The 12,500-nt window shown below is 43.0% G+C and overlaps 1 protein-coding gene across 1 annotated transcript; it reads right to left on the reverse strand.

The window, feature by feature from the left end:
• Nucleotides 1–3,209: 3,209 nt before the first annotated feature.
• LOC120546471 (probable G-protein coupled receptor 132) lies at nt 3,210–7,426 on the reverse strand. Its single transcript, XM_039781398.1, has 4 exons — nt 7,251–7,426; nt 7,043–7,148; nt 4,621–5,546; nt 3,210–4,574 (listed from the first exon to the last, which is right to left on the reverse strand). Exons 1-3 carry the CDS (start codon nt 7,424–7,426, stop codon nt 4,773–4,775), a joined length of 1,056 nt encoding a protein of 351 aa, XP_039637332.1. The 3' UTR covers nt 3,210–4,574; nt 4,621–4,772.
• Nucleotides 7,427–12,500: the final 5,074 nt, after the last annotated feature.

Raw genomic sequence — 12,500 nt, forward strand, 5'->3', positions numbered from 1 at the left:
ATATATAACAGTTATAACATCTCCTCCTGTTGTTATAGATCATATATAACAGTTATAACATTCCTCCAAATACAGTTATAACATCTCCTCCTGTTGTTATAGATCATATATAACAGGTATAACATCTCCTCCTGTTGTTATATATCATATATAACAGTTATAACATCTCCCCCTCTTGTTATAGATCATATATAACAGTTATAACATCTCCTCCTGTTGTTATATATCATATATAACAGTTATAACATCTCCTCCTGTTTTATATCATATATAACAGTTATAACATCTCCTCCTGCTGTTATAGATCATATATAACAGTTATAACATCTCCTCCTTGTTATAGATCATATATAACAGTTATAACATCTCCTCCTGTTGTTATAGATCATATATAACAGTTATAACATCTCCTCCTGTTGTTATATATCATATATAACAGTTATAACATCTCCTCCTGTTGTTATAGATCATATATAACAGTTATAACATCTCCTCCTGTTGTTATAGATCATATATAACAGTTATAACATCTCCTCCTGTTGTTATAGACCATATATAACAGTTATAACATCTCCTCCTGCTATATATCATATATAAAAGTTATAACACTCCTCCTTTGTTATAGATCATATATAACAGTTATAACATCTCCTCCTGTTGTTATAGATCATATATAACAGTTATAACATTCCTGTTATAACATATAAAGTATAAACCTCTGTTATAATCAAATAACAGTTATAACATCCTCCTTTGTTATAAAAATAAACATTTTGTTATAACATATATAACAGTTATAACATTCTCCTCCTGTTGTTATAGATCATATATAACAGTTATAACATCTCCTCCTTTGTTATAACCATATACATAAAATCTCCTCCTCTTGTTATATATCATATATAACAGTTATAACATCTCCTCCTGTTTAGACTATATAACAGTTAAACACTCTCCTCTATAACCATATATAACAGTTATACCCCTATACAGTTATAACATCTCCTCCTGTTGTTATAGACCATATATAACAGTTATAACATCTCCTCCTGTTGTTATAGATCATATATAACAGTTATAACATCTCCTGTTGTTATAGACCATATATAACAGTTATAACATCTCCTCCTCTTGTTATATATCATATATAACAGTTATAACATCTCCTCCTGTTGTTATAGACCATATATAACAGTTATAACATCTCCTCCTGTTGTTATAGACCATATATAACAGTTATAACATCTCCTCCTGTTATAGACCATATATAACAGCCATAACCATCTCCTCCTGTTATAGATCATATATAACAGTTATAACATCTCCTCCTGTTATAGACTATATATAACATATATATAATGTTTTTCAACATTTTTGTCACTTTTTGTGACATTTCTGTCACTTTTGCCAAACACAAATTGTCACTTTTGCCGACATTTTTGTAATTTTTTCCGACATTTTTGTGCGCTTCTTGTCTCTGACAGCTGAGGAACTTTCTCCTGACTTCTTTAGGACTTTATGTCGACCAAACTGTGAGTGAGAAGACTATATGACACATGCAATAATACAGTCAAATATAGTTTACTTTTTCAATTAAATAAAAGCCTATCAATAATCTCTACATGTCTGGCCCTTGGTGTGATTCTTATTTTCCAGTGTGGCCCTCTGGGAAGTTGAGTTTGACGCCCCTGCTATGAATCATGTGTTGTATAAATCAGGCTGTGAATCATCTCTGAACAAAGTCTGTAGTTTAAATATCGAGAAGAATGAAAGAGGAAAGATTTCGGAGAACTTAACCTTTAAATAAATGAAACGTCCCCCGCTGATTACTGAGATTAAGACTTTTATTTCCCTTGTCTGAAATGTTAATGTGTGTAAATATGCAAATGAGGCGTTCTCGAAATCTAAATCTCTAATGCTAACTGACGGTGAACCAGTCTGAGAGAAGATGTGTTAGACAAGATAAATTAATTATAAAATACAATACATTTTGGCCCACTTAGTTTTTGTCACTTTTGCCAATTTTTTAAAAAACATTTTCTGACATTTTTGCCACTTTTTCTGACGTTTTTGTAATTTTTTCTGACGTTTTTGTCACTTTTGCAGAATCTTTTCCAATATCTCTAAGCTTAACTGACGGTGAACCAATCTGACAGAAGATGTGTTAGACAAATAAATTAATTATAAAATGACTCTTTTAATCCTGAACACAAAACAATCCTTTTAATAACAAACACATATTATATTAACATTAAGTTATAAAAATAAAACTCTCTTTTTATCACAGAAAGTACCACCATATGACCAGTGTTGGAATACAAGGACCATATATGACGTATTCAGAATACAAATTAGGAGTAACTGTATTCTATTACAGTTACAAATTTGGGCATTTTCAAGCCTTTATTTAGACAGGACAGCTTAGACATGACAGGGGAGGGGGGGGGGGGACGACACGCAGCAAAGGTCCACAGGTCGGAGTCGAACCCGTGGCCGCTGCGTCGAGGAACAAGCCCCCATATATGGGCGCCTGCTGTACCAGGTGAGCTAACCAGGGGCCCTACAGTTACAATTTAAATAGTTGGTATTTAGAATACAGTTACATTGTTGAAATCAATGGATTACATGACGATACTTTAGTTCATTCACTCTCTGAATAAATTAAGGAAACTGTATGCATTCAGTCAGCCTAACTCTCATCAGTTCAATGTTCTCTAAGCACAAACAGACAGCTGGAAAAACAGAAAAATTGGTTCAAATATCCAATTTTTCTTTTTTTTTCCACCTTGACAAATTAAAAAAAAATTTGATCTTTAAACTGTTTTTCCAATTTTCTGTTTTTTATTCAGAGGATCAGAAATTGAGAAAATTACAAAATTGCGTCTGAGCTCCAATTATTCATAATACTGCCATGGTGTTCTCTCCCTCTTTCCCCTAGCTACCCCCACTCAAAACCATCAGCTGCACCTCTGACCCCAAACTCTATCAGTTTGTTTCTTTTGGTCCATATGCAGTTAATGAGCTGCATATTCTGCAAACTAGAGGGAGAGAACACCATGGCAGTATTATGAATAATTGGAGCTCAGACACAATTTTGTAATTTTCTCAATTTCTGATCCTCTGAATAAAAAACAGAACATTGGAAAACCAGTTTAAAGATCCAATTTTTTAATTTGTCAAGGTGGAAAAAAAATGAAAAATTGGATATTTGAACCCATTTTTCTATTTTTCCAACTGTCCGTTTGTGCTTAGAGAATTGAACTGATGAGTTACACTGACCCATTTCCCAGAAGCCCCCAATATGAAAACGAAAAAATTAGCTATTTTGCGTGATCGGTCACAACAGAGCCAGGGCAGGAATGTGTTTCCATCTCTGATATTCAAACAGCATTTCACATTAAAGAAAGAGAAAGGTGAAAGAAAGATAACAGTGCAGTGCAGCCTCTGCTGGCCAGCAACCAGCCTCCTTTCAGCGTCCAAATCACTCCCCCTCCACCCTGAAGAAGCATCTGTATCCATTCTAGCCACAACCAACCGTCTGATTGGACGCTTTAAAGCCCAGCGCACTTCCTGGAGGCGTGTCCATGTCTCTGGAAGCGTGGTCAGGTACATGGGGGTGTGTCCATATCTCTGGTGGTGTGGTCAGGTACCTGTAGGTGTGTCCATATCTCTGGTGGTGTGGTCAGGTACCTGTAGGTGTGTCCATATCTCTGGTGGTGTGGTCAGGTACCTGTAGGTGTGTCCATATCTCTGGGGGTGTGGTCAGGTATCTGTAGGTGTGTCCATATCTCTGGGGGTGTGGTCAGGTACCTGTAGGTGTGTCCATATCTCTGGGGGTGTGGTCAGGTATCTGTAGGTGTGTCCATATCTCTGGGGGTGTGGTCAGGTACCTGTAGGTGTGTCCATATCTCTGGGGGCGTGGTCAGGTACCTGTAGGTGTGTCCATATCTCTGGGGGTGTGGTCAGGTACCTGTAGGTGTGTCCATATCTCTGGGGGCGTGGTCAGGTACCTGTAGGTGTGTGGTCAGGTACCTGTAGGTGTGTCCATATCTCTGGTGGTGTGGTCAGGTACCTGTAGGTGTGTCCATATCTCTGGGGGTGTGGTCAGGTACCTGTAGGTGTGTCCATATCTCTGGTGGTGTGGTCAGGTATCTGTAGGTGTGTCCATATCTCTGGGGGTGTGGTCAGGTACCTGTAGGTGTGTCCATATCTCTGGTGGTGTGGTCAGGTACCTATAGGTGTGTCCATATCTCTGGGGGTGTGGTCAGGTACCTGTAGGTGTGTCCATATCTCTGGGGGCGTGGTCAGGTACCTGTAGGTGTGTCCATATCTCTGGGGGTGTGGTCAGGTACCTGTAGGTGTGTCCATATCTCTGGGGGCGTGGTCAGGTACCTGTAGGTGTGTCCATATCTCTGGGGGTGTGGTCAGGTACCTGTAGGTGTGTCCATATCTCTGGGGGCGTGGTCAGGTACCTGTAGGTGTGTGGTCAGGTACCTGTAGGTGTGTCCATATCTCTGGGGGTGTGGTCAGGTACCTGTAGGTGTGTCCATATCTCTGGGGGCGTGGTCAGGTACCTGTAGGTGTGTCCATATCTCTGACCACGCCCCCATGGTCAGGTACCTGTAGGTGTGTCCATATCTCTGGGGGTGTGGTCAGGTACCTGGGGGCGTGACCAGACCCATGGGGGTGTGGTCAGACCCCTGGGGGCGTGACCAGACCCATGGGGGTGTGGTCAGACCCCTGGGGGCGTGACCAGACCCCTGGGGGTGTGGTCAGACCGCTGTGGACTCCCCTCCGGGGGGTTTCTGGCTGTCTGTGGCCCCGTTGACCTCAGACGAGACCCTGGTGGGCTGGTTCTTGTTCTGGCTGCTGTCGGAGCGCTGCGAGCTGCCGGCCCGGGTGCAGAGCTGCGCCACGCCATGGCGCAGCTCTTTGCGGATGTTGTCGCTGGACAGCACGTAGAGGATGGGGTTGACGGCGCTGTTGACGGTGGACAGGCCCAGCGAGACGGTGTAGGGCGTGTACATGACCCTCTCCAGCAGGCAGCCGGCCCGCAGCGCCGGGAAGTGGAACATGACGGCGCGGGCCAGCAGCACGGCGTGGTACGGCGCGAAGCAGACCAGGAACAGAACCACCACGGCGGTCGCCAGCCAGCGGACGCGCTGCTTCTGCTCGCGCCGTAGACCCGTGCTGTGCTGCACGCTCGCCAGGATGCCGCGGTTGCTCGCCACGAGCACGATCAGCGGCAGCAGGAAGCCGATCGTGACGCGAGCGTAGTAGAAGCCCGTCACGGTGGTGCTGCTCTGGCTCGGCTCGAAGCAGCGTTTCCCGGAGATCTGGGCGTTGCCCTCCGGCATGGTGAACACCGGCACGTGGCCGACCGCGACCAGCAGCACGATGGCGAGCGCGATGAGCACGGCGAGGCGTTGGCGGCGAACGCCGCGGGACTCCACGCTGTAGGCGATCGCCACGTAGCGGTCGCAGGAGATGCAGCAGAGCAGGAAGATGCTGACGTACATGTTGGTGAAGAAGATGTAGCCGGTCACCTTCAAAAGATAACACAGGGATCACCATCAGAAGTTATACACACACAAGTTATACACACACAAGTTATACACACACACACACACACACAAGTTATACACACAAGTTATACACACACAAGTTATACACACAAGTTATACACACACAAGTTATACACACACACACACACAAGTTATACACACACAAGTTATACACACACACACACACACAAGTTATACACACACAAGTTATACACACACACACACACAAGTTATACACACACAAGTTATACACACACACACACACACAAGTTATACACACACAAGTTATACACACACAAGTAATACACACACAAGTTATACACACACACACACACACAGAGACACAACAAGTTATAACACACAAGTAATACACACACAAGTTATACACACACAAGTTATACACACACACACACACACACACACACAGAGACACACACAAGTTATACACACACAAGTTATACACACACAAGTTATACACACACAAGTTATACACACACACACACACACACACACACACACACACACACAGGTAGGACGAGAGGAACACATCCATTTATCTTCCACACACACACACACACACACACATACACACACACACACACACACACACACACACACACACACACACACACACACACACACACACACATACACACACAGAGCACACACACACACACACACACACACACACAGGTAGGACGAGAGGAACACATCCATTTATCTTACACACACACACACACACACACACACATACACACACACACACACACACACACACACACACACACACACACACACACACACACACACACACACACACAGGTAGGACGAGAGGAACACATCCATTAATCTTACACACACACACACACACACACACACACACACACACACACACACACACACACACACACACACACACACACAGAGACACACATACACACATACACACACACACACACACACACACACACACACACATACACACACAGAGACACACACACATACACGCACACAGAGACACACAGAGACACACATACACACACACAAGTTATTCAATTCAAAGCACTTTATTTGTCCCCAAGGGGCCATTTTAAAAGGCCCCTTACAGTAGCTTATCTCAGCAGGAACAAGGAACAAATCAACAACATAAGCAGCACGCATACTGTACATCAGCCCACAAACATAATCCACAGCCACACACTAAGTACTGCATACCACCTGTCATCATTCATCACATAGTAGTGGTTATAAGTTCTAAAAGTTCTAAACATTTCTTAAGTGCTTTCTTGTGCTCCAATTAAAAACAAAAATGCTTAAGATGCTGTTAAAAAATCATCTGTTCATAAGTCGGCTGTCATTCATAAGCTGGACAGCCCTCGGGATGAAGGACAGCAGAGGCTGCGTCCTGAGGGGAGCCACTGAAACTCAGAAACCAGGATGTGAGAGGGGTCCTGAATAGTCCTGCGTGCTACGTTTACAGTCTGTTGGTCACATAGGGCAGTAAGAGTTCTGACGGGAAGCTCAATGACCTTAACCACACTCAACAGGTGGTTCCTGTTTTGCAGGGTGCTGGAGTGGAACCAGCTAGTGAAAGAGAAAGTTATTACATTTTCAATGAAAGCATAGTAGAATGTGGTGAGAATATCTTTCTTAATCCCAAATGACTTCAGCTTCCTAAATAAGTACTGTCTCTGATGGCACTTTTTAAGGATTTCCTCTGTGTTAGAGGAAAATCTTAGCAGGTTGTCGAAGGCTGTTCCCAGGTATTTGTATACCTCCTCTGTCTCCACTGGCTCCTGCTGGGTGGTAGTGGTGACTGCCTCAGCCAACTGTCTCTGTTTGGGTGAGAAGGTTACAATCATGTCCTTGGTTTTGCTTATGTTCAGCTCAAGACAAGATTCTTCGCACCAAACTATGAAGTCCTGTAGGGCTGGGCTGTGATGTTGTGTATGGCTGGGAAGCAGAGACAGGAGGACTGTTCACAAAGTGGCAGTTTGGCTGGGTGGATCTGCAGGCATCGGTATAGAGGATGAAGAGAAGTGGGGAGAGGACACAGCCCTGTGGAGAGCCGGTGGAGGTGAAGAGGGTGTCGGACCCGGTGCAGTTCACCAACCCCCTCTGTGATGTGTTGGTGAGGAAGTCTGTCACCCACAGAGTGAGTTGGTGGTTGAGGTGGAAGCGTGTGATGAGCTTCTCTGCCAGAATGTGTGGCTGCATTGTGTTGAATGCTGATGAGAAGTCTGCAAACAGAAGTCTGGCTGTGGTTTTGGGTATTTCCAGGTGCTTGTGGATGGTGTTTAAGATGAATATTTTTGCATCATCTACCCCCCTGCCAGCCTGGTAAGCAAACTGCAGTGGGTCCATCATCGAGCTAGTTGCCTTGGTGATGTGCTCCTTGATGATCCTCTCCATGGCCTTCATAACCAGGGAGGTGAGAGCCACCGGTCTAAGGTCGTTCAGGACCTTGGTGGTGCCCTTCTTTGGGATGGGGATCACTGTTGAGTTTTTCCACATGGCGGGGACTGTGCTGCTGGTCAAAGAGCCTGGAACAGATGCTAGAACACACCTCCCAGCTGCTCAGCACAGAGCCATAGGGTCCGCCCACAGATGTGGTCTGGCCCTGGAGCTGTGGTCTGGCCCTGGAGCTGTGGTCTGGCCCCGGAGCTGTGTTCTTTTAGTCCGTTTGAGGGCTCTCACCACCTCTGATGTGTTGATGTTGAGGCCGGAGTCATCAGGTCTGAGAGAGGAGATGATCGATTCCAGCTGGGTGCTGTTGTCCTTTTCAAATCTGGTGAAGGAGGAGTTGAGGTCGTTCGGGAGTGAAGTAGAACTGCTTCCTGCTACCTGGATGGGTTTGCGGCTGGAAGAGACAGAGTTCACTGCTGCCCTGTTCTTGATGCCCTGCCAAGCCGCACGGAGGTTCCCTTTTTCAAAGGACTGCTCCACTTCGTTCTTATATTTCAGCTTTGCACTTTTTATGGCTCGCTTGACCTCTCTATTTACCTCCTTCTTCTCAGCTTCAGAACCGATAAAAAAATATTCTCTTTTTCTTATTCAATATGTTTTTCAGGTCTTTAGTCACCCAGGGTTTATTATAAGGGAAGATTATAACCTTCTTGGAGGGGATAATATTATCTACACAGAAAGTGATGAATGCTGAGACTGTATCCGCTTGCTCACTGATGTTGGTGGAGCATGGTGTGAGGACCTTCCAGTCCGTGGTTTCAAAACACCATTGAAGCCTGTCAATACTGTCTGGTGTCCACTGTTTGATGTCCTTGATGACTTTCTCTGTTCCCTTAACCACAGGTGTGTAGGCGGGAGCCAGCAGTATGCTGCTGTGGTCAGCAGAGCCTAGGGGAGGGAGGGGGACGGCTCTGTAGGCGTCTGGGACTGACCCATAGCATTTGTCCAGTGTTTTCCCTAGACGGGTGGTGCAGTAGACATACTGGTAAAATCCTTTAAGTGACTTGTCTATTGAACAGTTATTGAAGTCACCCATGATGAATTTGGGGGCATCTGGAGATATCAGTTCGAGTCTGTCGAGCGTATTCCTTATATGATCTGTAGCAGTGGATGCATTAGCTCTGGGGTGAATATGAACCAGAATGAAAAACAGTTGTGGAAATTCCCTCGGAAGGTAGAAGGGACGCAGGGAGACAGCCAGGAGTTCGATGTCAGGGTTGCACAGTTCTTCTCTGACAACAACTGTTTAGCACCAGCGTGGGTTGATATAAAGTGTATACACACACACACACACACACACACACACACACACACACACACACACACACACACACACACATACACACATACACACACACACACATACACACACATACACACACACACACAAACATACACACACATACACACACATACACACACACACACATACACATACACACACATACACACATACACACACACACATAAATACACACACATACAATAACATACACAACAAAACACAAACATACACACACATACACACAATACACACACATACACATACACACACACACACACATACAATACAATACACATACCACACACACACATAAATACATAATAATACACACACACATACATCAATAATACACACACACAATAACACATACAATACCATAATACACATAAATACACAAACATACACACACATACACACAATAACACAACACAATACCAATACAACACACACACAAAAAACAACAACACAAAAACACAATAAAACACACACACATACACACAAACATACACACATACACACACATACATAACATACCACAAACACACATAATACACATACACACAAAACAAACACACAAACAAAACACATACACACAATAATAAAAAACAATATTACACACAATACATATTAACACACACAACACAATACACATAACAATAATAATACAACCAAACATACAATAAATAATACACAACAACAATACACACACAACACATACACACACACACATACACATATCACAATAATACACACACACAAAAACCAATACACACAATACACACACACAAAAATAACACACAATACACAACAATAACATACACACACAACAAACCATCACACAATATACAACACAATCAATCACACACACACACAACAACAACACACAAACCAAAAACAACAATACAACACAAAATATACACATCACACATCACATCACATCTCTCCTCAATTAGAATCAGGCCAGGTGTGCGGTAGACGAGTGGTCCAGACGCAGCCGCAGAGGTACGAGGTCACACAGTTACATTCCATACAGTACACTAACGCTATCACGGCAACTCCGTTGCAGCCAGGTGAGGTAATAAGTCAGCAGGTTGGACGGCTCCATCGCCAGCACGTACAGACACTCAGGCACGTAGTCCTCAACGTGGAGCCAACGAACAGCTGTCTCGATACGGTGAGGGTGTCGGTTACCAGAGTCCTCGCATGATGCTCATGGAAATAATGTCCAATCAGATTCAAGGAAGACACAGGCAGCCAATCAGATTCAAGATCAGTCAGTCTGCAGAACACAAAGAAATATAAAGAAGAATTAAAGAGACTTCAGATACAGTATTAGGGGACCACTAAGGTCTATATAAAAGAGACTTCAGATACAGTATTAGGGGACCACTAAGGTCTATATAAAAGAGACTTCAGATACAGTATTAGGGACCACTAAGGTCTATATAAAAGAGACTTCAGATACAGTATTAGAGGACCACTCAAGGTCTATATAAAAGAGACTCTCAGATACAGTATTAGGGGACCACTAAGGTCTATATAAAAGAGACTTCAGATACAGTATTAGGGACCACTAAGGCCTATATAAAAGAGACTTCAGATACAGTATTAGGGACCACTAAGGTCCATATAAAAGAGACTTCAGATACAGTATTAGGGGGACCACTAACGTTCTATATAAAGAGACCTCAGATACAGTATTAGGGGACCACTAAGGTCTATATAAAAGAGACTTCAGATACAGTATTAGGGGACCACTAAGGTCTATATAAAAGAAGACCTCAGATACAGCTATTAGGGGACCACTAAGGCCATATAAAAGAGACTTCAGATACAGTATTAGGGGACCACTAAGGTCTATATAAAAGAGACTTCAGATACAGTATTAGGGGACCACTAAGGTCTATATAAAAGAGACTTCAGATACAGTATTAGGGGACCACTAAGGCTATATAAAAGAGACTTCAGATACAGTATTAGGGGACCACTAAGGTCTAATAAAAGAGACTCAGATACAGTATTAGGGGACCACTAAGGTCTATATAAAGAGATCTTCAGATACAGTATTAGGGGACCACTAAGGTCTATATAAAAGAGACTTCAGATACAGTATTAGGGGACCACTAAGGTCTATATAAAAGAGACTTCAGATACAGTATTAGGGGACCACTAAGGTCTATATAAAAGAGACTTCAGATACAGTATTAGGGGACCACTAAGGTCTATATAAAAGAGACTTCAGATACAGTATTAGGGGACCACTAAGGTCTATATAAAGAGACTTCAGATACAGTATTAGGGGACCACTGAGGTCTATATAAAAGAGACTTCAGATACAGTATTAGGGGACCACTATAAGGCTATATAAAAGAGACTTCAGATACAGTATTAGGGGACCACTAGGGCATATAAAAGAGACTTCAGATACAATAGGAGGGGACCACCAAGGTCTATATAAAAGAAATTCAGATACAGTATTAGGGGACCACTAAGGTCTATATAAAAGAGACTTCAGATACAGTATTAGGGGACCACTAAGGTCTATATAAAAGAGACTTCAGATACAGTATTAGGGGACCACTAAAGCCTATATAAAAAAAGAGAGACTTCAGATACAGTATTAGGGGACCACTAAGGTCTATATAAAAGAGACTTCAGATACAGTATTAGGGGACCACTAAGGTCTATATAAAAGAGACTTCAGATACAGTATTAGGGGACCACTAAGGTCTATATAAAAGAGACTTCAGATACAGTATTAGGGGACCATTCCTCTGATCTTAACAATAATAATTTCATTATTTTTTATTTTTACTCCAAAATGAGGTATGATGTCATTTAAATTAGGTTTATTGTCCAGGAATTAAAAAAAAAGAGTTGAAAAAAGTTACAAAACAGAGACTTTGTCAGGGCGCCCGGTTAGCTCAGTTGGTAGAGCGTGCGCCCACATGTAGAGGTCTAGTCCTCTACGCAGCGGGCGCAGGTTCAACTCCGCCCAGCGCTCCTTTGCTGCATGGAGTAAATTCTATTCTATGGTTCTACTGTATACAGTATTTAATATATTTCTAATTGTCCTTTCTGTCTCTCTCTCTCTACCTGTCTCTCTCTCTCTACTTGTCTGTCTCTCTCTCTACCTGTCTGTCTCTCTCTCTACCTGTCTGTCTCTCTCTACCTGTCTGTGTCTC

The sequence above is a fragment of the Perca fluviatilis genome, chromosome 18 (assembly GCF_010015445.1).
Source record: "Perca fluviatilis chromosome 18, GENO_Pfluv_1.0, whole genome shotgun sequence".
NCBI lineage: Eukaryota > Metazoa > Chordata > Actinopteri > Perciformes > Percidae > Perca > Perca fluviatilis.

What these genes read in the sequence shown, in the direction of transcription:
- LOC120546471 (XM_039781398.1), bottom strand. Translation starts at nt 7,426, where the DNA reads ATGATTGTAACCTTCTCACCCAAACAGAGACAGTTGGCTGAGGCAGTC. An exon ending in AAAAAGTGCCATCAGAGACA is followed by an intron (nt 7,149 to 7,250) that starts GTACTTATTTAG and finishes CTCTTTCACTAG; the next exon opens with CTGGTTCCACTCCAGCACCC. An exon ending in CCCTATGTGACCAACAGACT is followed by an intron (nt 5,547 to 7,042) that starts GTAAACGTAGCA and finishes TATCTTTTGAAG; the next exon opens with GTGACCGGCTACATCTTCTT.